This window comes from Grammomys surdaster, unplaced genomic scaffold, assembly GCF_004785775.1.
Source record: "Grammomys surdaster isolate TR1022 unplaced genomic scaffold, NIH_TR_1.0 164, whole genome shotgun sequence".
Taxonomy (NCBI): Eukaryota; Metazoa; Chordata; class Mammalia; order Rodentia; family Muridae; genus Grammomys; species Grammomys surdaster.
Window position 1 is genome coordinate 3,389,408 of NW_021604612.1, and position 27,730 is coordinate 3,417,137.

At 53.9% G+C, this 27,730-nt stretch overlaps 1 protein-coding gene across 1 annotated transcript; it reads left to right on the forward strand.

Annotated features, from left to right (window-relative positions):
- Positions 1-2,361: 2,361 nt before the first annotated feature.
- Positions 2,362-26,798, forward strand: Msi1 (musashi RNA binding protein 1). The gene is made up of 15 exons (XM_028765477.1): positions 2,362-2,484; positions 2,655-2,695; positions 3,298-3,379; positions 3,481-3,565; positions 6,500-6,541; positions 8,036-8,128; positions 11,363-11,411; positions 13,189-13,271; positions 14,054-14,171; positions 18,087-18,167; positions 19,744-19,800; positions 22,361-22,429; positions 23,076-23,263; positions 23,676-23,739; positions 26,430-26,798. The coding sequence occupies exons 1-14, from the start codon at positions 2,426-2,428 to the stop codon at positions 23,715-23,717; spliced, it is 1,089 nt and encodes a 362-aa protein (XP_028621310.1). The 5' UTR covers positions 2,362-2,425; the 3' UTR covers positions 23,718-23,739; positions 26,430-26,798.
- Positions 26,799-27,730: the final 932 nt, after the last annotated feature.

A 27,730-nucleotide genomic window follows, 5' to 3' on the forward strand; every position in this document is an offset into this window, starting at 1 on the left:
AAGGAGCTGGGGCTACGTCTTATAATCTCCTAATTCGAGTCTGGGCCCCAGTGATTGAAGGATTTTTTTTTCCCATTAAAACGGCCCATATCCTCAATTTACTATGAGGATCATGCATTGTCCCAGGAGGGCCACCCCAAGAAGGATTTGTTGCCCCTTGTGAGCAGAGCGAACTGAACCAGCTAGGTAGCAATGAACCTGCTGTGGGAGTGGACTTGAGTCACTCAGTACCACTGTGCTACAAGCTAGTTATTGATACAAGGAAATATAGGCTTTCTGCCGCAGGGTACTGAACGAAGATACCAATGAAGGCTGCTATCTCAAGCTGCTACGTACAGTCTTGGATGGCTCTGAACAAACCATGCCTACTATTTCCCAGCCTCTGAGCCACCTGCCAAAAACCTGGGCCCACAACACTCACAGATCTGCCCTTCCCGGTGTGTCTCAGAACAAGGAACCGGAAGTTCTAGGGAGAATCAGGTCACTAATACTGGGCACAGGGAGTGGTTACCTGGTGACCCTCATCTCTCTCTCCCATGACACACCTCAGGTTCTAGCTTAGCTTAGGTTCTAGTTTAGGATGCTTCCCATCCCACCCCCCCAATCCAGGGGATGCTGAGAACCTGGGAGAGCCTGAGAAGAAGAAAGACAAATAGGGAAAAGGCAAATTTGTTTGTACCCGGTGGCAGGATGTACCTGCTGGGCTTTCCCACAAGTTCCTTAAGGACACTTAAAAGGGACTCACTCTCCCTGGTGGTGTGATGGATGGGGGAGGGGTGTGTGCTAAGAGGAACAGGATAGCACCTCTAGGTTGGGACCTCGGATGGGGCACACATGGTCACAAAGGTGAACCAGTGCAGGATGGGTTACACAGGCGGCTACTGGGTTACACTGGGTGGATGGAAGGAAGAGAGGAGAAAGGGGTGTGGGGTAAGGTGGTAGGGAGGGGCTTGTAAAGACACCTTAGTCTCCTGTTTGGACCATTTCTAACGGTGGTTTCAACCAGGGAAGTGAAGGTATCCCTTGGGCTTGAGCGAGGAGGGTGGACCTGTCTCTCGATCACTTATGAGGGACTGTCTTGGTCTTCCCAGGCTGTAGAGAAGGAGTTTGGGGGTGAATGAAGAGACATGGGGTTCAAGCACTAAGAGGAGATGCTAAAGAACCCTGAGTTAGAGGGAAGGCAGGAGTTTGGCTTCAGAGAGGGAAATGAGTTACGAGAGAAGTTAACTCTAAACCCAGTGGACGAGCAGTCCAGATTCTTCCAAATCAGATTGAAGGGAGCTGGGACCCCAGATGAAGGAGGTCATTCGGAGGGGAAGGTGCACAGCCGTGTCACCGGGATCCCGCCCTGGGACCTCTGAGACACAGACTCCTCTCACCGATTCATTGGGGATCCGGCCGGCGAGCGTCTAGAATCAGGTTCCCCCCCCCCCAACTCCAGAGAATCCGATAGGGGCTGGAAGTGAGACAAGAAGAGGTACCCTCAGAAGGGCGGGGGAGATGACCACCTGAGAAACCTGGCTCAAGGCTAGGCATTCTCTCAACAGACCATAGGGGTCCCAGGTGTGGAGAGAAGAGATTTAGGGAGTCTCAAGGCACGCTTAATTTGGACAGCAAGGGCCGAAGAGAAGCAAACAAAACTGAGAAAGACTCTACTAGTGTGCTGATAGATGCTCCCCACTCGGGACGCGAGGCACTGCGAGGGCTCCCCAAATCGGACGTGGGAAACTAGGAGTGGACTGGAGATTGTTGTCTAAATTAGGTTCAGGAGAAGCTGGGGGGCTCCAAGGGTGGCTTCTCACTCGGACTGGAAAAAAAGAGAGATTCTTACCAGTTGGAAGATGTGGGGATTGGGGATGGGGGGTGGGGAGGGGGCACTGGGCTATCCCCAACCCGACCCAGGAAGATTGGGGGCATCGTCTAAATTCTCAATAGCGGGGACCTGGGAGGAAGGACTAGGGAGGGTTCCCCGATCCGAAGCCGAGCTACCTTGAACGCACCGGGAAGCGCTTCATCCCGGGAGGGCGTTCCCCGTGGCTGGGCCCCCCGCGCCGTGGGTGAGGGGTGCGGCCGCGCCCCGGGCCCGAGCCCGCACCCGGAATCAGGGGACCTCGCTCGCCCCCCGGACACACAGGAACCCCGAGGGAGTGCGGGCGGGGGGGGGGCCCGGCGCCACCGCCTCCACGGGCGCCCGGGCGCGCGCCGGGCTTTATGCGCGCAGGGCGGCGGGGGGAGGAGCCGGCAGGTCGGCCCCCGGCGGGCCCTCCCCTTGGCCGTCCCCGCCCGCCCGCCCGAGCGGGGTCGGGGGAGGGGGCAGCATGGCCTGTCCGTCCGGCCCCCTTCGCCGCGCTCCTCATCTGCCCCGCGCCGAGCGCCGCCGCCGCCGCCGCCGCCGCTCCGCTGCCCGCGCCGCCCGCGGCTCCCGATGGAGACTGACGCGCCCCAGCCCGGCCTCGCCTCCCCGGACTCGCCGCACGACCCCTGGTACGGTCCGGCCCGGCCCGGCCCAGCCTGCCCAGCCCGCGTCCGCCCCGGCCCCGCCAACATGGCCGATCCGGGTCGGGCCGGGGCCTCCCCGGGGCCCGGGCCCGCGCCCCCTGCTCCCTGGCGCCCGGCGCTCACGCGGGCCCTTTGTGTCTCTGCTCCTCCCGCAGCAAGATGTTCATCGGAGGACTCAGTTGGCAGACCACGCAGGGTGAGCCAGCCCGGGGATCGCCCGCCGGCCCCCGCACCGCCACCCTGCACCCCTTAACGGCGCCCCAACCCCGGACGCCCCTGCCCGGCCCCGCGCCCCGCTGACCCCGGGCGCCCTCGTGCCCTCTTCCGCGCCCCGCCCCGGGGACCCCGAGAGCGCAGCACGCTCGGCGAGCGCGCACGGCCCGGCGCGGGTTGGGGGGAGCAGTTGTGGGGGGGGGGGAGGTTCAGGGGGCATCGGGGAGGGGGGGCGGGCTGGGCCCCCGGGACCCGCCAGCGGCAGCTTCAACTCCGCTCGCACCTGCGGCTCAAACTTTTGTTGAGGCTGCTCCCTGAGCGGCGGGAACCCAACCGGAGCGGTCCCCCACTCCAGCCCGGCCCCGGCCCTTGCCTTGCCGAGGCCCCGGTGGGCGCCAGGAAGGCTCCGCGGGAACCCCCCGGCGAGGGCAGGGGTGTGTGGGGGGGACGGCCGCGGAGAGCGCGCGCGGGCAGCTCGGCGCGGGGGCGGCGGGGCCGCGCCGGGGTCACCGGGGGCAAAGGACGGGGGAGGAGGGGGAAGGGCTCCGGGCCTGGGCTGGTCCGAAGGCGAGTGTGTGGTTACAGAAGGGCTGCGCGAATACTTCGGCCAGTTCGGGGAGGTGAAAGAGTGTCTGGTGATGCGGGACCCCCTGACCAAAAGATCCAGGTGAGTCCCGGAGACCTCGCCTGCCACCGGGGCTCGCCCCTCCCGCCGCGGCCACTCGCTGTCCTTGTAACCATCTGCCTCTCCCTCACTACGCGGCGCAGGGGTTTCGGCTTCGTCACTTTCATGGACCAGGCGGGGGTGGATAAAGTGCTGGCGCAATCGCGGCACGAGCTCGACTCCAAAACAGTGAGTGTGGCCCTCGGGGTTTGGGGGGGGGGGTGGGGGCGTCCTTTGGGAGAGGGAGGCTGCCGGAGGAGAGAGAGCCGGGACTCTCTCTCGTGGGGACAGTTGGATGGAGTTTGCTGAGTGCCAGAGCTGTCATGCCCTGAAAGTTTGTTATTGGAGTTGAGGACAGAGGGAGGAAAGGGAAGAAAAAAAAAAAAGAGTCAGGCCTGGGATAAGATGTCACACACCCCACCTCGAGTATTGGTGAGGGACGCAGCAACTACTACCCTTTCTCTGTGAGTACTAATCTTGGTACTTCTGGCTTTGGGGTGGAGCCGGGTGCCTCTCCTACCCCAGATTGAGTGAGTCAGGGCTACAGTTACCCACGGTGGCTTCTCTGAAATCTAACTACCGTTTGACTCCGTGACACCCCCTTTTCCATTCCAGACCAATGGCAAAGCATCACAGGCCCCCCCCCCAACCCCCCCCCCCTTTCTCCTTCCCGGACTTTGGTCAATGAACTCCTTGCTTTTGTAGAAGACATGGACCTTCTTTATCCTTACAGGGGATTTATGAACAGGGAGCTAGCGTACATGGAAAAAAAAAAAAAAAGTGCTCTGCCGACCAGATCTTAGGAGACCCTGCCTGCTTGGCATTCAAACTCCTGGAACATTTTGCTTCTTTTCCCAACGTTCCCAGTGACTTGGACCCTGCAGGGGGCGCTGGCGGAGGCCAGCTCGGGGGTTCCAGAAGGAAAAAGAGAAACCAGAGGAAGGCTCACTTGATGATGGGGGGGTGTCTGTCTGCCGCGGGGGGGGGGGGGGCGGGGACAATGTGACCTCTCTCTACACTCTCCCATTCTTCCTCAGTCCTGGGCCTCCTTACTTGGGCCAGTTACTGGCTCCTGTTTACCTGCAACAATGGCTGGTTGTGCCCAAGAATTTGTTAAATTACCGTCTGTCCCCAGGTCCTGTTATCTCTGCCAGTGGCTCCCACTCCTTCACACAGTAATGAGCAAACGAGGCCAGGCCTCGACTTTGCCTGTTCTGAAAGGAGCTTCTTGGCTCAGCCTGAGTGACCCAGGCTGGGAAAGAAGAGACAGTGGCCTATTGTTTTTGGCGATTATCTGCTGTCAGACGGCCTGTTCTGCTATACCCTACCGTCCCCCTGTCCTCAGAATGCACCGATGGCTTCTGCTGCTCTCAGGAAGCTGAGTGCTGGGGTGGGGGTAGGGGGGCTGGAGGCGTCCGAGATTGATAAGGGGATGGGGCGGGGGAGGATGCTGAGAGACGGTCATCCTTAGGATACGGAGACTGCCAACCAGAAGGGCTTTGTCTGTGTTTAGCATCTCTGGGCTGGGGAAGGGGGCGGGAACGAGTCTATTTTTGGGTTCTGAATTTCACCTTTTATTTACTTGTTGGGCTTTATTTATGTTGCCAGCTGTGAGTCAAGAGTGGAGGTGGGATGCGTTTGTGTGTGTGTGTGTGTGTGTGTGTGTGTGTGTGTGTTGGGGATTTGCTGTATATGGGTCTGGGGGAGTGTGACTCGGGTACCGTTGCTCCATCGGGGGTCTGTGCAGTAGGCTGTTTGAGGTAGGTGGCTGGGGAGGCTACATCTGGAAGGAAGAGGGTGAGGATATATAAAATCACAACGTCAGATGAACAGTGGGTGGGTTCGGTTTCCCCTAGAGATCACAGGACCTTGCTACAGGAGGGACATTGCCCTAGTACAGGCTTTGGAGATCCGTCTCTGGGCAGATTCCAGGAGGGGAGCTGGCCGAAGGTAGCTTCCTGGTTCATGCCATGTGGACAGAGGGAAGTTGGGGCCAGTTGTCTAGAAATCTGAGTTTTGAACAGAAGGAACTTTGGGAAAGAGATAAATCTCGCTTGTGATTGGCTGGTAACTTCTAAATGATGTCCATCCGTGTGAACGGCAAGAGTTGTCGTGGCCAGGCCTCATGGGGGTCCTGTCTTGGTCACAGACTGTTTCGTGTTCTGTTTCTTACTGTCTGTCGGCTCGGCTAGAGCGCCTAGGAATGGTACCCAGGTGTGTCCTGATTTCGTCAAGGGCAAAGGTAGCCTGGTAATGGCACCTTTGTTTGTGCAGCGGAGGGACGTTGACAAAGGGCTGCTTTCAACCTTTATCTCATTCAGATCCCCCGCAGCCGCCCTCCGAAGGAGTGGGTGTGATTGTCCCCACTCTGCAGATGCGTGGACTGAGGCTTAGAGAGGCCCATGAAGCTACCAAGATTACAAGCTTGGCCTTTAGCCCAGCGTCTGCTAAGTTCTCATTCCCTCTCACACCATGAAAGACTGCACTCAGCCTCGCTGTCCGATAGGAGCTGTTTGCAGCCCCTAAGGAGGTTCTGTCAGCAGTTGGAGGTAGTAGGGCAACGGGTACTGAGTTTCTTCCTGGTGGATCCGAACTCTGACCTTCACATCCTTTTCAGGCAAAGACTAGATCGTCCTGTAAAAGTCTTGTTCACAAAGTCAGAATTACACATGCCACCTTAGGTGGTAGGTACCGATGCTGACACCCTTGTGAAGTTCGTTTGTCGAGGCCTTCGGTGTAGCCGATATTTGGTGAAATCAGACTTAGCTCACGTTGTTTTGTTTGTTTGTTTGGTTGGTTTTTGGTTTTTTTCCTGTGGGCTAGACACCAGGTTACATGCTCTGTGAGCTTTATTTGAAGTGATCTTCGGACGGACCTTTGGGGTGGTTACCAGTTGTCCGGTTAGCAGGTGAACTTGGCCTTGAAGCTCTGAGGGTCTCACAGCTAGAAAGCTCTGTCTGTGTGTGTGTGTGTATGTGTAGCTTGCTTTAACCACTTTGTTGTCTTACCTAAAACTTTTGTGGTTTCTCTTACTTCTGTGTCCTGGCATGGAGGAAGCTGGGGGTTGGCCACCCAAGACTATATATGATACCCAAGACTACTAATATGTCCCTTCTCTTACAGATTGACCCCAAGGTGGCCTTTCCTCGGAGAGCACAACCTAAGGTAGGTGTGTGATGGGGGATAAGGAGCAGGGAGGGGGTTGCTGGGAAAGTTCCTTTATTCTGGGCGAGTTGGGGTAGTGTGGTTTTCCCAGCATGCTCTTCTGTGGCAGATGCTTCTGGAGCATCTGTTGGGAGTGTTTCTTGAATGGGCAGGGGTAAGGAGAGAGGATGTCTGTTGCATAGCATTAAGACACTACTCTTTCCACCCATGTGCTGGGGTGGAGAGCAGATACAGAGGGATTGGGGATTGATTGCTTTGCTGTTCTGTGTTTGAAGCCAATACAGTTTGGACCCAGAGTGTAATTCTGGCCTGGCGGATCTCAACCTCTGGATGTTGAGCCTTGCAGAGGCAAACACGGGGTGGGCTTGTCCTAGGCTTTTGGTGAGGGAGCTTGCATCTGACACCAGATCACCCTCCTGTGTCTGGTTTGAGGTGTGTTGGGCTTTCAGAGGGGAAGGGAGGCAGAAGACTTTCAAACCTTCCTGTTGGGTTTTCACCTGAACCTCTGTGCCTCTGTAAAAGGATTCTGAGTGGTTGAGCAGAGAGCAGGAGGATGTGTGATGCAGGGCCAGGGACCTTAGACTTGATTCCAGACATCATGGCAGCTGGCCAGATCTTAGGTTTTAAGCAATTGACTTATGGGGACTGGAAGAAAGGCCAAGTTCCAGTACCAAGAGTCTGGACCCCTACATTTATTTGTTGAGATCATCCCAAGCCTGCATGTTCCTTCTCCTGGAGGTCTCAGTTTCTCCCTTGATGGCAACCAAGGTGCTCTGAGATTCTGAGCCATGAATTCCATCAAGGCTGCCAGCTCCTACTGGGGCAGAGAACGGAACAAGTTCTAGAAGACAAGCGAAGGGTATCCTTGGAAAGGATCCAGCCTGAGGTTCTGAAAGCAATTATGGGACAGGTATTCGAAGGAAGCCACACCAGGGAGCACATGGTCAGAATTGGGTTAATTCCATTAAGCAGTTTGGTGACAGAAGGTGCTTCAGTGTTAGGACCGGGCTGGGAATTGCCTCGGATTAGCCATGCCGCTCCTGGGGTAATTAGGACCATGTGGTCTTCCTAAAACAGGGCTGGGGGCCACAACGCTGCCAGAGGTTGGCTTGGGAGGAAGGTTGATGAGGAGACCCTGTGGTAGCTTTGGTATCTCCCAAACTGGTGCAGTCTTCATGGTAGGCAGAGAGTCTAGGCCATTGGCATACCGCCCCCCCCCCCTTTGTATGGTTCCTTAGGGAAGGCATTTTCCATACACAGACCCCAGGGAGGGGGTATACTCAAGCCAGCCAGGGTGTGGGGCACACAGCTGCCTACGACAGGCTTGAGGCAGGAGTCCAAGGGGGAGCTTGGAAGGGGGCCTTGGAGAAGCTGGGGCCACAGAGAGCTTGTCATCTGCCATCCTGGCAGGGGGGACCCCCCCTCCTCAGGCCCTGCTGGTGGCCGTAGGCCACAGGACTCAGATGCCCACTTTCTCCTTCCTTCCCCTGACAGATGGTCACTCGAACGAAGAAGATCTTCGTGGGGGGGTTGTCTGTGAACACCACGGTGGAAGACGTGAAACACTATTTTGAGCAGTTCGGAAAGGTAGGTCTTTCTCTGCGGGTGGTACTTTTGCGGGGTCTGGGAAAGCATCAGAGAGTTTATAGATCAGGAGGAGCAGGCCAGGGGGTGGCAGTCAGATCACCTCAGTTACTGTGAATGGCAAAGAAGGTTCTGGCCCTCCTGCAGGAGAGGTTAGACCAAATCACCGTTTGGGATCCAGACTCATCTGTGGACCCGACTCTGGACCTCTTCAATAGAGTCTTTCATTATACCTTTCTACCCTTCCTCCGTATTTTTCTCCTGCTTCTCATCACTCTCCCGAGGGAGGAGGTGTTTCTGTAGCCAGCTCAATCCAGCGCTCCCCTCCCCTTGTCCTCTTGGGAGTTTGCACCTGTCCAGGCCACAGGCAGCTGCACCTTCCTTCCCCTCCCCTCCCTTTCTAGGGAGAATGATAAGAAAGCAATAGATAAAAACCCTTATTGCTTTCGGGTACCCTGCTTAAACAGGTGGGGAGCTAGAGATGGCTGCCCATCCCCAGGTACTGGAACTGAAGAAAACACCCTAGAGTCCGCTCCAGCCCGAGAGGTCACTAGCTCTCAGCTCTTGGGTGTGTCGAGAGATTTAATTTCTGGGCCTTGGGAGAGAGGTAGTCTGTCAAAGAGAGATGGGTGTGGTACCACCCAGACAATAAAAGTATCCATACAAAAGCAAGCAGGGTAAACCTCACGGTTCTAAGGGGGAGACATGACTAAGGGGGTCTGTGTGAGATGCAGGGATACAGGAGGAATGAATGCACGCCTGAGTGTTTCAGGTGATCTGGGTCCCGTGCCCACTCCATCATGGTATGTGAATTCCCCATCAGGCCAAGCTGGACCAGGCTTGGGAGCTAGGCAGTGAGCGCTGGCTGGCTGGGGGGTCTGCAGGCCAGAGGATGCTGACGTGTCGAGGCCAAGAGGCCTCGGCTCAGGCGCCTCCTTGGGGATCTGGGTCCAAGACGCAGGGCAGGCCGAGCCTGGGCCCCAGAGGGAAGGGCGCTCCTGGGAAGCTGCAGGCCCGGCTCGGCTCCGGCGGGGTGTCTTTGTGTCTGAGCACCGAGCATTAGAGCCCGCACTAATCTGATCCAGCAGCTGTGATTGGAGGCCGCCTGCCCCCGGGGCCGGCGTTGCCATGGCAACCGGGCCCCAGGAGAAGCCGTCAGCGGCCGCGTCTTTTGTTCGGGCCTAAATCGGCGTTGGCATGTGAAACCGGCCCGGGGAGGCCAGGGGGAGCTGGAGAATAGGCTGCCAGGGAGCGAGGGGGACAGCCGGGAATGCCAAGGGCCCCGCGGCTGCCCCCCACCCACCCCGCCCGGATCGAGGGGCCGCCACCGAGGGGGGAACAATGGTCAGCCGCCATGGCTGCCACTCAGGCTTAGCCGCCGCCGAACTTGGCGGCTCCCACTGGTCAGCAGGCCTCGGTCGCCTCCCCTCCCCCCTCCGGAGCCCCCCTGCCCCCAGGTTCCCATGGAGACCAAAGCCTATTAAGGACACTGGGCTGGGAGCCTCCCTCCCCTCAGCCGGCCCCAGGAGGGGACACCACTTGGTGGGGGTACCCCAGACCCCTAGCCACTCTCCTCCGGTGGGAGGGGGGGCTGCCCTGGCCACAACCCCACCACGGCGATGGGGGTCTGTCCAGCTAAGCCCACCTTGAAGGATGTTGGGGGACCAGGGATGTTGTGTATGGAAGGGAACCGGAAGGACTGGATTTGACCTGAATCGGTTTGTGGGTCAGGCGAGAAACTCAAAGCTACGGGATTAAGGAGGAAGGTGTGGCTGGTTTTTCTGTTCATTCACTCCTCCATTCAAAAAAATAATTAATTGAGCACAAGTCAGGATGCTCTGTAGAATAGTGATGACGATTACAACTGAAGCAGCTGTCCTGGTGGGACCAGGGAATCCGCCCCTGTTGGGGCTGTGGGCGAGTCCCTCCATAATAGAGATAGCAGCTGCTGTTTATTGAGCGCACCCTGAACCCCAGCCCTGGAAGTTGAGTGTTCTTCGTACGCCTTACACCTAACTCCTGTAGGAAATAGTATTATACCCATTTTACAGACCGAGGGAATCAAAGCCATAGAAACCTAAAGCCATTTACCCAAAGACACCCGGTCAGCCAACACAGTATCTGAGATGCTAGCTTTTAGCTCGCCCTATCTGAAGCCTGTGCTTCGAGCAAACCCTCACAGGTTTCCATTTTCCAGTGCTTCTGATGTGCTGAGCCCAAAGATGCTCGGCCTAACTGGCTGTTTGGGGTTAGGAATAAGAGAGCGAAGATGGCAGGCTGCTGCAGGAAGCCATCATTTTTCTGAGATTCTCCGGGAACCCCACTGCCTCTTAGTTCAGGGTGGCCTGGTCTAGATTAGTCCCTAAGGAGAGCTCCTAGGTTCTCCAAGGAGATCCACTCTAGTTCTGGGTCTGCTTTAATGAGGCATGAGAGACAGAAGACAGATGGGGAGCCTTGGGTTCCGAGGGGCTAGGCTGTGCCTTCTCCTAGTCTGAGGACTTCCCCCTTGACTTTTGGAATCAGGTCAGTGGTTGGAGTGGGGTGTGAAGACTTAGGGGGTCAGAGGTAGCCCAAGAAGGATGCAGAGGGACCAGGGGATACCCTTGCTTGTGACTGAGATACCCTTGCTTGTGCCACGGCTGGGGTTCAGGGGAGTGTAGCTAATGTAGACCCTCCTCCTCCCTCCCCTCTTCCCCTCCCCCAGCCAGTGCAAGGCAAGCAACCCAGGCAGTGAACTCTGCTTGGTTTAATTACAGCCTCTAGCCAAAGGAAACCTCAATTAGAGCACAGGGCTGTAACAGAAGGGAGTCTGGCTGCTGGCCTTTTCCAAAACGGGAAGAGGCTTTGCTTTCCCCACCTCGTAATCTTGCTCCCCATGTTTCTTTCTCTACCAAGCACCTTACTTCTTCTGTAGCCTTTTCCTCCCTGGCTTCGTGCAGGACTGACTTACTGTGTGACCTTGGGCAGGTGACTTCACCTCTCTGAGCCCATTTTCCTCAGCTATACAGTGGCGACGAGCCTGTGCAAGGAATGTTGGGATGATAGAGGCAGAGTGTCAGGCATACATTTGGAGTTTAATTAATACACACTGTTCTGTTGATAATCTGATGGTTGTCTCTGGTGTACTCCAGGTCTAGGATACTGACTCCTGGAGGGCAGACAAGAGGGATGTAGGGGTTTTTTGGGGGGGGCGGGGGGCTGGTGTCTGTGGGGCTAACACAGAAGTGTGTGTTTCAGGTGGACGATGCCATGCTGATGTTTGACAAAACCACCAACAGGCACAGAGGTGAGTGCGGCCCCTCCCCCTTCCCAGGCTGGGCCCAGGACCCTGGTCAGCCAGGGGGGCTGCAGGTCACAGCTGCCCTTTCATGTTGCCTCCTGACATCCTATCCCTGAGAATCTGCATCCTCTCCAGGGCCTGGCCTTACAGAAGGCTTTTGTCTTCTCCTTTCCTGCGTCAGAAACTTTGCCAATTGCAGAGGAGCAGAGGACACCCCCCCCCCACAGTGCCCTGCACCCCTCCTTGGCCAGTGTCTGCTCTGGCCTGGGCTTACCTTATCCCTGGAAACCAGAGCTGAGACCAGGCTGCCCCAGGGTCAGACTGACTGTAGAGCCTCAGGCAGTCTGGTTCACCATGGCTTCTCCGCTAAGCCCAGGCTCCGCCCTGAACCTCATTGCGTGTGGACCTCTAGACTGTGTCCTGCCTGGTTGTTTTCTCCCAGCCCCTTGGGGGACTCCCTGAAGAAGCGATTGGGGCAGTTTCTCAGTGACTTCAGGGTTTGGGGGCTTTTAGCCTCTTTGAGCAGAGCGGAGTGGGTCATGATTGTGTAAGAGATGAAGTGGAGGTGAGGGGATATACCAGGTACACCAAGGCAAGCATACCTGTAGAGGGCCCCTGAGTGTCTGTGAAATGGGGTTTGTGTGGACACTATAGAAAGGTTTGTGTGTGCGCAGCTGAGGGGAATAAAAAGGCCTGTTAGGCGTGAGGTCGTCCTTCTGTTTCTGTGGATTTTGCTCTTCTGGGTTCAAGCAACCTCGGTTTGAAATGTCTCCCCTCGCCCTTAAAAAAAAAAACAAAAACAAAAACTGATATCTGAAGTACTGAGGATGGGAGAGATGCCAGACCCTAGTTGTGTCTTCAGCACAAACGGAGAAAGCTCCCAAGTCCTGACTTACCTGTGTACTGAGCAGGTACAGGTGTTTTCCTCTCATCCATTCTCTGGACCGTAGAGTGTAATAGGATGTAAGAATCACCCTTGTTAGGGATGAAAAGTTCACAGAAGGACATGCATGGGTTGTAAGCAAACGTGCCAGTCTGTATAAGGAACTCAAGCCCAGCTTAGATATAGATTTGGGGGAGGGGGTCAGGGCAAGCACCTGGGACCCTTAGTGCTCTGGTTCCAAAGGAAAACTGTTTTCATGGCGGCTCTGCCACTTTAAAAAAAAAAAAAAAGATTTGCCAGGCAGTGGCAGAGCAAGGCCTTAATCCCAGCAGAGGTAGGAAGGCAGAGGGCAGGCAGTTCTCTGAATTCAAGGCCAGCCTGGTTTACAGAGCTGAGTTTCAGGACAGCCAAGACTACCCAGAGAAACCCTGTCTCGAGAAGCCAAAAAAAAAAAAAAAAATTTATTTATGTGCGGGAGTCTGTGTAAATATGTGTGTAAGCCGTGTATGTGTGGGAGGTCTCAGAGGACAACTGGAGTTACAGGCTGTTGTGAGCTGCCCCATAGGAGCGTGAGGGAAGTGAACTCTGGAAGAGCAGCAAATGCTCATAGCTGCTGAACTGTCTGTCCCTCCAGTCCCAGTATTACCCCTCTCTAACTTGCTGTGTGACCTTGGACACGTTAGTTCACCTCTCTGAGCCTCCGCCTGCTCATCTGTAATTTGGGACTGGAAACCTTGACTCAGCCAGTAGTTGAGATGCTCTTAGGCTACGTAAAGAGCCTTTCATTAACTCTCAGACACTTGCCCGCAAGAGATGAGCCGTGGTGTGTGTGTGGCGAGGGGCTGGGTGACGACCACGAGCCCTGCTTCTGACCCTGCCCCGCCCTCGTCTAACCTCTAGGGTTTGGGTTCGTCACGTTCGAGAGTGAGGATATCGTCGAGAAAGTGTGTGAGATCCACTTCCATGAAATCAACAACAAAATGGTGAGCTGGGACGGGTCGGAGGTCTGGGTTCGGAAGTCGGCGTTCTGGGAGACTGGAACTCCAGGAGGAGGCAGTCAGGGAAGCTCTGGGGTTCCGTAAATAGGCAGGGGGGGGGCCTCTCCTAGAAATCAGCAGAGTCTGTCATCCTGAACCTTTCAGGATGCAAAGATGAAGTGGGTGACTTGGGACGGTCCCTCTCAGAGCCCAAGTTTCTGCTTTTATATGGGAATCCCCCGGCCTGGTGGCAATGGCGGTGAATGCCTTTCAGTCCAGCCTAGTCTACAGAGTGAGGTTTAGGACAGCCAGGGCTACACCGAGAAACCCTGTCTCGAGAAAAAAAAAAAAAGAAGAAGAAAGAAAGAAAGAAAAAAAAGAAAGAAAAAAGAAAAGAAAAAAGAAAGAAAAGAAGAAAAAAGGAAAAAGGCAAGGAGCGATGTTGGGAATCCCAGCCCCATGTGATAGCACAAACCTATAATCTCAGCTTTCTCGGCAAGAGGATTGTCACAAGTTCAAGGCCAGCCTGGTCTGTATAGCAAGTTGCAACCAAGCCAGAGCTACACGATAAGACCCTATGATACAATAACCAAAGTTAGTTAAAACTAAAAGTAAGTCAAATAGGAATCAGTGCTAGTTCACAGTAGGTTTGGCGCGATCACTCAGCGACCAAACTAGTGTACGTAAAGCCCCTTAGACACGGCAAGCGCTCTTGTAAGCGGTAACTGGGATAGGGATAAAGAGGCCTGCTGTAGAAAAGGGAAACTGACCGTCAGCCTTCGTTACAGGTGGAATGCAAGAAAGCACAGCCAAAGGAGGTGATGTCCCCGACGGGCTCGGCCCGGGGCAGGTCTCGAGTCATGCCCTACGGAATGGACGCCTTCATGCTGGGCATCGGCATGCTGGGTACGTGCCAGGCCTACACTTGTGGCTTCTTCCTGCCTAGTCCTGCCCCCGGGGCTTCTGGGGGGCGGGGGCTGGGTGGGTGTGACTTCTCCTCCATGGTCTGCCCTTCTGTCTGAGTCAGAGTAAAGGCAAAACTCTGCTTCAGATCTGGCAGGCTGCCCGGGGTGGACAGATCGGCGTGGAGCACCGCCCTCTTGTGGTGGTTCCGATACACTGCGGCCGTTCCGTATTATTTGGTCTCTGTCTATTCGGGTTATCTGTATCCCTCTCGTGTTGAGCACCTTATGCGTGTCGGGAATTCCAGCAATGACTTTCCTGAGCTCAAGATGAAGTGTAGGCTACCAAGAGAGTGTGGTCATAAGAAATTGGACTAGGAAACTACGTATAAGTTACACTGAGTGTGCAGGTTGGGTGTGCGCCCCCAGCAGGTCACTGGGCAGACGGAGAAAGTGTACCAGACCCAGGGAGTAGCATTTACAGAAGCCCAGAGGCCTGAAAAAAGCCTCCTCATCTCACTCAACTAATTTTTACGTTGTTGTTTTGTTTGTTTTGTTTTGTTTTGTTTTGTTCTTGAGGGGTAGGATCTGCCGTCACAGGGCTATGGTTCAACTGAAAGACAGGAATGTCTCCGTAGAGGGACTGGAGGCCCTGGGAGGATAGAGAAGCCACCTAAACAACCATGGGAGGCTCCCTGGAGTAGGTGATGGGACTGGCCATGAGCCTTGAAAATCAGCTAAGAGTTAACTGCACTTTGAAAAGCACCTAAGCGGCTGGGGCGATGGCTCAGAGGTTAAGAGCATTAGCTGTTCTTTCAAGGGACCCAGGTTCGATTCCCAGCACCCGCATGGCAGCTCACAGCCATCTGTAGCTCCAGTTCTAGGGGATCTGACTCCTTCCAGCCTTCATGGCACTGTGCACCCGAGTGTGTGGACGCACACGCAGATAAAACACTTGTGCGCACAAGAGGAAAATCAAATTTGTATAAAAATATTTTCTAATTTTAAAAGGGGTGGTTGAAGAGATGGCTCAGTGGTTAAGAGCACTGGCTGCTCTTCCAGAGGTCCTGAGTTCAATTCCCAGCAACCACATGATGGCTCACAACCATCTGTAATGGGATCCGATGCCCTCTTCTGGCACGCAGGTGTATATGCAGATACACATTAAAATATTTTTTTAAAAAATGAATTTTAAAAATGAATTTTAAAAAATGAATTTTTGGCCGGGCAGTGGTGGCGCACGCCTTTAATCCCAGCACTTGGGAGGCAGAGGCAGGCGGATTTCTGAGTTCAAGGCCAGCCTGGTCTACAGAGTGAGTTCCAGGACAGCCAAAAAAACATAAAAAAAAAAAAAAAAGTGCCTAGATTGTGAGGTGTTATATATAACATATATGTTAACCCTTAGGGAGCACATGTTAGAGGACATACACACACAGACACACACATACTCACACATATATACATATACACAGACACATACATACACACACATACATACATATATACACATAGAGACACACACAGACATATATTCACACAGAGACACACACATACACACACATACTCACACATATGCATACATATATACACATAGAGACACATACACAGAGTAAACAGGGAGCAGAGACCTAGCTCAGCTCTCCCATATTCGCTGCCTTTGTAGAGATCCTGGGTTTCGTTCCCTGCACTCACACATGGCCTCACCTCCAGTTCCAAGAGACCCTGCAGCTCCTCTCCTTCCGTGAAGGTGGTGTGCACAGAGCAGGCACGCACACACACACATACATAAAAACAGTGAAAAGACGAGCGTGCAGCCCGGGGGAGTTAGTGGCTAGCCTGGTCCAGGACGAGGCTGGAGAGTTGGGTGTGTGGCTAAGAGTTAAATCGTCTTACAGAGGACCCGAGTTTGGTTCCCAGCACCTGTGTCTAACAGCTCATGCCTGTGAATCTGACCCCCTTAGGGGCCTCTGTGGAGATCTGAGGGCTTCCACACACAGTCACACCGCATATGTGCTAATTAAATTATAATTTTAAAATATAAATTATAAGTATAAATACAAAAATAAAAGTTATGCCAGGTGGCGGTGGCACACACCTTTAATCCTTGCACTCAGGAGACAGAGGCAGGTGGAGCTCTCTAAGTTAGAGGCCAGCCTGGTCTACATTGAGTTCTAGTATAACCAAGGCTACTGCCTCAAAAAATTAAATTATAATAGTAACAATAGAATAAATTTTATAAAGAAAGTGCTGAGCCATCTCTCCAGCCTCGTATGTGTGAGTTTTTCCTGAATCATTTGAGGGAAAGGTCTTTTCCTTAAAACTACGATTTTTTTTTTTTTTGAGACATGATCTCTTTAGTATATATTTATGGGTATCCTGGAACTCACTCTGTAGCCCAGACTGGCTTTAAGCTTATAGAGACCTGCCTGCCTCTGTCTCTCCCTCCAACTGTCTAAATGTCTAATTTTTTTTTAAATCTTTAACATGTATTATTGTGAGTACATGCGGGGTGTGTTACAGATTGCAGTTTTATGTTGATGAAATATTTTCATCTAATGTACTATTTTTTATTATTATTAGTTGACTGAAATTTTTTGCTATTGCCAGATTGTTTGTTTGAGACAGGGTCTCACTTTCTAGCCCTGGACCAGGCTGGCCTCAGATTTACAGAGGTCCACCTGCCTCTGTCTCTCAAGGACTGGGATTAATGGCTTGTGGTACCATGCCTGCCTCTACTTATTTTATTTTTTTGAGGTGGACCCATGTAGCCCAGGCTGGTCTAGAACTCACTTGATAACCAAGGATGACATCAAACTCCAGATCCTTCTAAGGTGACCGGCAGGCTTGTGCGTTCACCCCCACCCCACCCCCAGCCCCAGGACTGTTCTCTAAAGCAGGTTTTCTTCCCGCTGGGGCTGGAATGAGGTGGTTCGCTGTCTCCAGCACTTTGAAAAACACCTTTGTCTGTTGTTTTTGGCTAGAGTAATTTTGAACAACTAAAGAAAAAAAAAAGTAATAAATAGTGCGGTCAGTCGGGTGCTGGGGAGATGGCTCAGTGGGCAGACCGTCTGCTGTGAAGTCACATCAAGTTCTTGTACCCAGCGCCATCCTGAAAGCATGCATCTGGAACCTCAGTGCTGGGGGCTCACTGGTCACCCAGTGTAGACAGTGAGGAAGCTCTAGGCTCCGTGAGAGACCCAGCCTCAAAATAAATAAGGCAGAGACTGACAAGAAAGCACACTCTCATGAGCATCACACACACCCACGCGCCACACATGCTAAACCTCCGAGGCTGGTGGGGGAGAACCAGGGAGCTAATGGGATCTGAACCGGAATCCCAGTGCTCCGTCAGCACTGACAGAGGGGTTTTCTTCTGGGCGATAGAACGTCCGCCCTCAGAGGAATCATGGGACGACACAGGAGAAACTATATCCTCCGTGCAGAAGGCCTTGTGTGGGGAGACCTGTCTGACAGTATCGTAGCAAGCTCTTAGTGGTCCCTGCAGAGATCACAGTGTGCGCAAAGGCCCGGGGCTGAGCTGTGCATCCCGGAGAAGCAGCAGGTCAGGGCGTAAAGGCGGGAAGAAGCAGCTGAGCGTGAGAGAGGAGCAGAGGAAGATGGGAGCCGGGGTGGGAAGAGTTGGGTAACAGGGTTGTGTTATTCTTGTCCAGCGTCAGCTCTCTGTGCCTCAGTTTCCATGTCTGTTCACTGAGGCTCCTCACCGGGCCTCCCTGTTACAGCGCTTCTGGGGTTTAATGAGATGAGAAAATGTGTGCCCTGCCCAGCTCGGGGCTTGGTGTGCAGGAAACCTGAGGGTGATCTGTGACAAGCTGTAGGAAGACTATGAACACCTCAGGTCCAAGCTGGCCGTGCTCCAGATGAAGGCAAGGTATCTCATACTGCCCCTCTGTCCCATCAGGTTACCCAGGTTTCCAAGCCACGACCTACGCCAGCCGCAGTTACACAGGCCTTGCCCCTGGTTACACCTACCAGTTCCCCGGTAAGTCCCCCTGGGTGACTCTCCGCCGCCAGCATGTCCCCAGTTCCAGACGGTGTGACTCCTCCGGGTGACAGCATCTCGAGTGCATGGCTGGATGCTTGGAAGGAAGGGGCGTGTCTGAGGACAAAAAAAAAAATCCTCTCGCCTCTTTCTCCCACCCTCTCCACCGAAGCTGAGAGTGTGGGGTTCCTGGTGTGGCCCTGCATGGTCCAGTCTCCACCCGGGGGCCATTCATTCTCTGCCTGTCTTCTGACTGTCTCCATCCCTGCCCGACTCCAGAATTGCCAGTCCCTCCACAGACAGCACTGGACTTGTAGTGGGGGCTACCCCAAGGGCCACTAAGAATCACCTCCTCACAAATGTACTTAAAGGTGCCATACCGAGTCTTTAAAAGATACTGAGTGACGTACAGAGCCTGAGAACTTCCATACACGCCGAACCTTAAAGCTGTAGCATAAAAGATAGCAGCAGACCTATTTTTTTTAAAACATAAATTTAAAAATACAAAACAAAACAAAACAAACCACCCTGGGCTGTCCTGTTAGTATTTAGTATTGTTTTCTGTAGAGTTTCAAATCATTCTCAGACCCTTGTTTGCTTGTCTCTGTAGTGCTGGGAGTGGACTGGACCTCACACATGCTAGGCTAAAGCTCTGGCAGAGCCACATCCTGAGTATTGTCCCTTAGTCTTTGAAACAGAGCCTAGGCTGGGCCTTAAGTTCACCATGTAGCCACGTATTCTTCTTCCGTGCCGTGACTGGTTAAGGGCAGGCATTGAACCCAGGACCTCAGGAATGTTAGATGAGGGCTCTACCACGGAGCCACACCTCCCAGTCCATTTGGGTCTTATTTACTGGAGGAGTCTCTAAGCATTTCCGTCCCCTGCCCTTGGCTGTTTAGCTTGAAGTCCTTAGTATACAAGATGCTTAACCCTCTAAGGTATCCTAGTGTATAGACTGAGAAACCACTCGGAGGACAGAGAGACGCTACAAAGATTCAGCTGGGAGGTGGTGTCACGAGGAACTAATCCCACTTAAGAACGCTGGCTGTTCCCAAGGAGGAAGCTTCAATCCTCCAGCACCCATATGGTGGCTTGCGACTGTCTTTTGACTCCTTTTACAGGAGATCTTGAACACTTCTGAACTCCAAAGGCCCCAGGCATACATATAAAATAAATAAACCTTTAGAAAACAAAACAGTCGGGGCCCCCGGATTCAGATCAGTAACAGAGTGCTTCTCTGGCTTGTGTAAAGCCCTGGGCTCAATTCTCAGCAGCAAACCTCGGAAATCCCACCGCTGGCATTGATTTGCTCCCAGGATTAGATGGCACCTCTAGTTTCATTCGTTCTTCCTTTCATAGCCCCCCCCTTTGTCTGTCTGTCTTTCTGTCTGTCTGTCACCCCTCTGCCCCACCTCACCTACTGGGACTGTGCACTCTCCAATCCCAGTTCTTGAGTCCCGTGCATGGCCTGTCCCCTCGCCCGTGGACCCTGTGGGTGCGTTTCTCCCGCCCCCCACCCCGTCATGCCAGGGGGGCTCCGCTACGATTTCCTAAGCTGTTTTACGTTTCATTTTAGAATTCCGTGTAGAGCGGACCCCTCTCCCGAGTGCCCCAGTCCTCCCCGAGCTTACAGGTCAGTGGCTCGGATTTTATACGTCTCATAGGGCCACGAGGGGAGAAAGAAGGGGAGAGGGGCCTTCCCCGGGGTAGAGGTGGCAGGATGCGGCCGACTGTACCTGGGCTCCAGCCAGTTGCTTCAGCTACACGGCCCTCGAGGGTGGAGCGGGAGGCCAAACCAGGCAGATGGAGATAAAGTCACTCATTCATTGGCAAATGAATTTGGCAAATATTTACCTAGTATCCTCCGTGTGCCAGGCACCACGGAGGCTCTGGTGCCCAGGGGTGAACAGGCCAGGGTCACAAACTTGGAGCACCGTGGGCTAAGAGAGACTTTATCCACAGAACTGGGGTGCCTGTACCCAGTGCCAACCCACTCTCGGGGATCCGAGCGTCACATCTCATTTCTCCCGAGGAGCTAGAATCCCCCAACTTAAGTCTTGTAAGAACGTTGCAGTCACACCCCAAGTTATCGAGATACTCGAGGCCCAAGTGACACGTTTCCGATGGCCCCATCTGACCCCAGGGATCCCCGTGGGCTCCTTCTAGGAAAATGAGGCCAAAGCGTTTGACCTCGAGGGAGACACAACTCCGCTCTGGAGCTGGGCCAGGCCGAGTGGTGTGCACATGAGGTGGGCCACGAGGGGCTTCTCTGTCCAACCCGCTTCTCTTCCACCCTACCTGCAGACTCTGTCCCCACCCTGGCTATGTGTGGGGAACTGCTTCAGATCTTCCTTCCAAGGGTGCAGCGGGAGGAGAGAGACACGGGTATTGGAAGGGGGGTTGGGGGGAGAGCAGGGTCCTGGCGGTGGACTTCAGGACAGCAAGGATTGGAGGGTCTGGCACTTGAAGCAGGGGTTGGGTCTTCCTTGCTCCTCACGTGAGACCTCTGTGTGAGGACCTACTGTGTGCAGCATGCACCATCAGGCTACTGGGCATGAAAGCAGGCATGCCCAGGCCCTACTCTCAATCAAACGCACAGGCCAGCGAGGCTAGCAAATATCAATTATGCCAAGAATAATTATTTACTCTGCGATAAATGCCCAGCGAGGTTGGCTACTTAGAGATTGCTTTGTGAAGGGCTAGAACCCCAAGACCTTAGTGCCCAGTGTCCACCCTGTGGCCCCTCGACAAGAAATGTCGATGCCGAAGGTGTCTTGGCAGAGAAGCAACACGGACGGACTCCAAGCCCCTGTGGCCTTTTGGAGTCTGAACTTTTTTTTTGTTTTTTCTTGGCTTGGAACAGAGATCCGAGTATTTCTTTTATATGTTGGGTACATATTTATCGTGCCGATGCTTAGCCAGGCACTAGGGGTGAGGGTGGGGGGACACACACAACTGAGCAGATAAGCCCCCCCCAGCCCCGCGGGAGCTGGTCTCTAATAAAGGCGGATGGATTAATTAGGTAAATGGAGGTTCCTTGGGAAGATAAAACAAAAGCTAAACTGAGTGCTTAGGGCTTCAAGCCGGTCGAAGAACTGAAGGAATAGGTCAAAGGTGAGGGGGCGGAGTCTCAGTGAGGGGATGGGTGGGCGAGGGGGCGGAGTTTCAGTGAGAAGAAGCTGATTGGATGGTTTAGAAAAACGTGTATCCAGAACTCAGGCACCACCGTGTCCTGGGTTTGGGTCTTCTGGTAGTCTGCCTGTCTCCCGCGCACGGAGCCCTGGTTTTAGGCCCCAGCCCTGTACAGTACCAGTTGGTTATGGTGGCAGGACACACAGCAGCAGGAAGCTGCGGAGCTGGGCGCTCATCAGCCTGACCCCCGAGCAGAGCTCTGTGGCTCACAGTCCCCAGGAGGCCCTGCCTTGAGACAACAAGCCTGGCTTCTGTGCCCCGGGCCAGTCAGTAACTAGCTCCGAAAAGGAACAGAGGCCAATGGAGTCAACAAACCTGGACCCTTGGGGTCCTCAGAGTCTGACCCACCAACCAAAGAGCATACACGGGCTGGACCTAGGCCTCCCCGCACTTATGTAACAGATGTGCAGCTTGGTCTTCATGTGTGTCCCGAACAACTGCAACGGAGGTGGGGGGTGGGGGGAGTGTGCCCCAAAAGCTGTTGCCTGTCCGTGGGTTATGTTCTTCAGTGGGAGAGGAAGCGGCCAGCCTCACAGAAACTTGAAGTGCCAGGATGGGGGGTGGGGATACCCACGTTGTCCCCACCCACTCAGAGGAGAAGGGGAGGATGGGGGAAGGATTGTGGGAAGGGGGCAGTGAGCGGGATGTAAAGTGAATACATAAAAAATTAAATTAAATTTAAAAAAAAAGAAAAAGAACCTGACACCCAGGCCCCTCTAAGCCAGACAGCCACTGTCCTGCCGAGGACAGTGCTTTCTCCACAGGAGGTCAGGACCGTTTCCTCAGGTTACCCAGGCACGTCCTAGGGTCCGGTATGGAGACTGAGGCTGGGCTGCTCCCTAGGACGCGTTAGGTCAGAGTGCAGAGTGCTGTCCATGCTGTCTGTGCTTTGACCCCCTCTCCACGCGAGGACTAGGCGGGAGAAGTGCTACCAGGCGGTAGGGTCTTTTCCCCTCATCAGCTCTTCCTCCCGCTCAGTGTGCACCCACTTTGTCTTCCAGCTATCCCTCTCACTGCTTATGGGCCGATGGCAGCGGCGGCAGCGGCGGCGGCTGTAGTCCGAGGGACAGGTGAGGCCTTCTGGGAAGGGAACACAGGAAGGGGGCGGAAGAGTTCAGAAGGAAGAGAAGAGGTTCCTTCCCTGCCCCATGACAAAGGGGTTTGCTTGTTACCCAAGTATTGGCTGAATTGAGCCTATGAGCCAGCCAAGAATGACACTGGTCGTGTCCCCAGAGCATGCAAGCTGTGGAGTGTCCGCGTGCAAAGGATCACGACCCTGCAGATCACTGCTGCGGCTCTGGGGACACTGAGCACTAGAAGAGTTGCCAGCTGCTGCTCTAGGGAAAGTTGAGAAAAGGCTTATGGGAGAAAGATGAAGGAAACAACAAGGGCTGTTGTAGGCCAGGGGACAACCAGTTTGCACTGGTCAGTTACAGGAACAGGGAGTGGGCAAATGGAGTCTCAAGCAACAGTGAAAGTTGGCCAGCCTTGGAAAATGCACTAGACTGAGAGACAGAGGAAGACTTGAGTGGGCTCAGAGGGAGGGGAGGCTGTGCAGCGGTCAGACAGGACATGGTGGAGGCCAGAGAGGATGAACTAGGCAGTCTCCAGGGAGAGGAGTCTCAGATCCAGGGCTGGGGTGGGAGGGGATTGGAGCGGGTGTGTGGGGTGGTCTTGGGCACCCGGGCTATCACTCTGTTCTTTCTGGGTTGCTAGGCTCTCACCCCTGGACGGTGGCTCCCCCTCCAGGTTCCACTCCCAGCCGCACGGGGGGCTTCCTGGGGACCACAAGCCCCGGCCCCATGGCTGAGCTCTACGGAACAGCCAACCAGGACTCGGGGGTCAGCAGTTACATCAGCGCCGCCAGCCCCGCCCCCAGCACTGGTTTCGGCCACAGTCTTGGGGTGAGTGGCCAGGCCCGATGGCCTCCACCTCACCCCCTTCATTCTGAGAGATGTCTGAAACTAGGGGAGGGAGAGGCCTTGTCTATCTGGGGGTTGGGGGGGTTGAGGGCTTTACCCTGGACACTGTCCAGTGGCTCCAGGATGTTGTGCAAATGCAGTACCATGTCCTTTCTGTGTGGTCAGTCCAGCTCAGGAACATCCCAGTTTTAACCAGGGAGCTGGCTCTCCGCAGATTCCCAGGCCTGGCCTTGTACACGCGTAGGTCTGTACCATTAGCCAATCGGTACCAGGGAAACCCATGTCAGCCAGAAGAACCCGTGTCTCACCACAGGAGTCCCACTAGGATGGCAGGAGCCCCTGGTCTGTCTGAACACACCCCAGGATCCTAGGAGTCTAACTCTTTTCTTTTCAGGGTCCCCTGATTGCCACAGCCTTCACCAATGGGTACCACTGAAGCAGGGAGGAAGTGGCAGGAGGTGAGGAGATGGGGAGGGGTGGGGGGGGGCACTGGGCCACCAACCCTCAGCTGTGCTATCCAGAATGCCACCCCTGTCTCCACTCCATAGAGTTCACAGACCACGGCAGGCGACAGGCCTGGATGCTTAGCCCGCCATGGTGCGATTTAAGTTAAGCCAGGCATGGTGGCACGTGCCTGTCTATAATCTGAGGCCGATTACTACAGGAGGATTACTTTGAGTTGTAGGCCAGCTAAGGGGTACATGGCAAGGCTCTGGGAAGATGTCTGAGTTGGTGAAGTAACTGTTAAATGAACAAGAGGACCTGAGTTCAGATCCCTAGACCCCACAAAAAGATGAGCACAGTGGCCCGGACCCAGGACCCCAGCACTGACATGTGAGTCCCCAACACTCCTCAGCCAGCCATTCTAGCCCAGGTTCACTGGGAGTCCCTGTCCTAGAAAATAAAACTGGAGAAGGCAGTTGTCATCAACCTCTGACCTCCACACACACGCCCACATCCCTGTGCTTACGTCCTCACATGTACATGCGTACACCACAGGCATCTGCACAAATAACCTTTATAAATTAGCCCAGCACAGGGGAGGCAGAGGCAGCAGCTAGATTACAAGTTCAAAGCCAGACCGGGCTACACAGTGAGCTGCCTACACAGTGAGCTGCCTACACAGTGAGCTGCCGGGTCAGCCTGCTATGCATAACAAGACCTTGTGTTAAGAAGCCCAATATTAGCGAGGCAGAGGCAGGAGAGTCTCAGTGAATTCAAAGACAGCCTGGTCTACAGAGTGAATTCTAAGACAGCCAGGGCTACAGAGCAAAACCCTGTCTCAAAAAACAAAAGAGAGAGAGGGAGAAAGAAAATGAATGGATGAATGAATGAATATGATAAATATGTAAATGAAATATAATTAATCAATATTTACAAATCAGTCCAATATTTCATTGGATTAACAAAGATTTTTTTTTTTTAAATGACACCCAGCATTGCTCTCTGTAAACTGGCTCCAAGTTCCCAAGGGACAGTGTTATTATGGGTGGAGATTTTTAATTTGTGCTCTCATTGAACCCAGGCAGGACTTACGTGTGCCTAGCATGATGTGCACTGAGTCACAGCCCAAGCCCCATGCAAGTTTGTTTTTGTTTAAATTTATTGTATCTGTATGAGTATTTTTCCTGTGTATATGTATGCCCACTGTGTGTGTGTGTGTGTGTGCGCGCGCATGTGTCTGTGTGTGTGTGTGTACGTGCATGTCTGTATGTGTGTGTGGTGCCTGCTGATGCCAGAAGAGGGCACCAGAGCCTCTGCACCCGGAGTTACAGGCAGTTGTGAGCCCAGGCGGGTGCTGGGAACTCAGGTCCTCTGCAAGAGTAACAAGTGCTCCTAAACACTGAGCCATCTCCAGCCAGATCTTTAAACATCCGTGTCCCTTGATGCAGTAATAACCACTCCTGGGCATCTATTTTGAAAACTGCAAACTGGCCAGCAATGGTGGCTCATGCCTTTCATCCCAGCACTCAGGAAACAAAGGCAGATGGATCTCTCCCAAGTTCGAGGCCAGCATGATCTACAGAGCTAATTCCAAGCTATCCAGGGATACACAGAAACCCTGTCTCAAAAAAGAAGAAAGGAGGAGGAAGAAGAAGAGAAAATATATATATATACTGTATATGCATATAGTATGCATACTATAGGAAATTACACAGCTTCTAAAATAAGCTATAAATTAGGCTTATTATATGTGTAATCCCAGTACTCAAGAGGCGTATGGCGGAGCCCAGCCCACGACACACATCGTAAATCTTTTTAAAGTTGTAAAATTAATGGTCCAGGAGAGACGGTTTGGCGGTTAAGAACACATGCTACTCTTTAAGGGGGCTGAATTCACATCAGGTGGCTCAAGACCTGGAACTGCAAGCTTCCGGGAATCCAGCAGTGCTGTCTCTTCTCCACAGACTCCCGTACCCTTGCACATACATGCACGCACACGCGTACACACACATGCACACGCACGCACAAGTGAATATCGGTGTTTTTTAAATTTTTTTTTGAGACAGAATCACACTGTAGCCATGGCTGGCCCGGAACTTGGTGTGTAGAGCAGGCTGACCTCAGATCAGAGATCTGTCTAAAGGACATGCACCACCACGCCCGGCAGTGAACATAGTCGAACACATAATAATAAATAATAGTGAGGTATATGAAAAACATAATAAGAATACAACTAACACATGAGATAACTTCCAAATAGTTTACACGGTGCTGTTTTCATTGGGGTTCAGATAAAGCTTCCCAGAAACACGACATAAACCTAGCCATTCAAGATCTGGGGAAAGGCCGGGCAGTGGTGGCTCACACCTTTAATCCCAGCACTTGGGAGGCAGAGGCAGGCGGGTTTCTGAGTTTGAGGCCAGCCTGGTCTACAGAGTGAGTTCCAGGACAGCCAGGGCTACACAGAGAAACCCTGTCTTGAAAAACCACACAAAAAAAAGAAAAAAAGAAAAAAGAAAAAAAGGATCTGGGGAAAGTGCCCAGGGCCATCTCTGCATGTAACAGGAAGTGCAAAACTGAACAAAATCCATCGAGAAAGGGATTAGGAACGACGGCGGGCATGCCTGGTCTGTGGGCCCTAGAGACAGACAGACAGACTTCGGTTCCAGTCAGAGCCCCACAATATCTTGCTATTGCCTTTCAGCGCCCCAGCCTGCAGCTGACTGAGGACCAGAGTGAGCCAGCAAGGGGATTGGGACACCTCAGCCGCAGCAGCCCAGCCCCTTGGCTGCAACTCGGACCGCTACTGCCTGTCCCTCAACCCCTGGGCCCAGCCCCCGCCCTGCCATCCCGTCTGCCCGCTACTAACCTCCCCTGTTCTGACCTTGCCTCCTCTTCCCCACCTGCCTCTCTCCCTGTTCGCTTTTATTTATTTTGGATTAGCCAGTTACCCTTCCCCCCACCAGATCTGCCCTCTCGGGTCTGCCCCGTCCCTCCCTGCTGCCCCCTTTAGGACACCCCCCAGGAAGGCTTTTTGTATCTGCATAGCTGGAGGGCGGGCAGAGGAGGCCTGGGCAGAGGAGGCCTGCTACAGACCGAGGCCCCAACCTGGTTCTTTTTTTTTTTATTTTTTATTTTATTCTGGCTTTTCCCTCTTTTGCTTTATTTTTTTTTTTAAAGAAACTGTTTTTAAACTATTTCTAGGTTTGTGAATGTGAAGCCCCGAGGCCGCAGGGGGCAAGGGGCCAGGTGCCCCCCCACCAGCTGAGAACATAGTGTCTATGTGGGTGTGGGTTCCTGGCCTCCTCCCTCCAGCCCTGGAGAGGAGGGCAGGGCTGCGGGGTAGGCCAGGCCGAGCCCCTGGAACCATCCCGTCCTGTATCATATGTAAATACTGTGAGGTGAAGCCCTACCCCTACCCTTCTCTAAGACCCCTTGGGGTGACAGCGTTTGCCTGACCCCACGGGGCAAAGGTACCTACCCCCCTCCCCTTCTCCCTGTCTCTGTCCCTTCCTCCTCAGACACCGTTACTGTAAGCTTTCAGACCTCAGCCCTGGCCACGGCAGGCCCACACTCTCAGGCTCTCCCCGGGTTCAAGGCCTTGGGCGGACTCTCCCCAAGAACTCCCCAATTGGGGGAGGCAAGGGGCCAGGGAAGAGAAGGGCTTGCCTAGAGCCACTGCTGGAAAAGAATTGGCTCTCCACAGGCCCCTCCTGGCCCCTGTCTAGGTGGGACCTTCGTGGTTTCTGCTCTGAGCCCCCCACCATGCGTGGGCATTGGGAAGCGCTTGAGCAAGGAGTAGATACCAGGAAAGCAAAGGGCTTCTCAGGGAACCCCCACATTCTCACTGAAGTTTCCCACCAGGATAGTCCCTTGACCAGAGCCCTTGGTAACCCCCCTACCCTGGAGCCCCTTTCAGAGGAAAGAGACGGGCTCAGGGTGTGAACATGAGGTGAGACCTGGCATGGCTGGGCTGAGTCTACCTGCTGTCACCCCCTCTCTGTC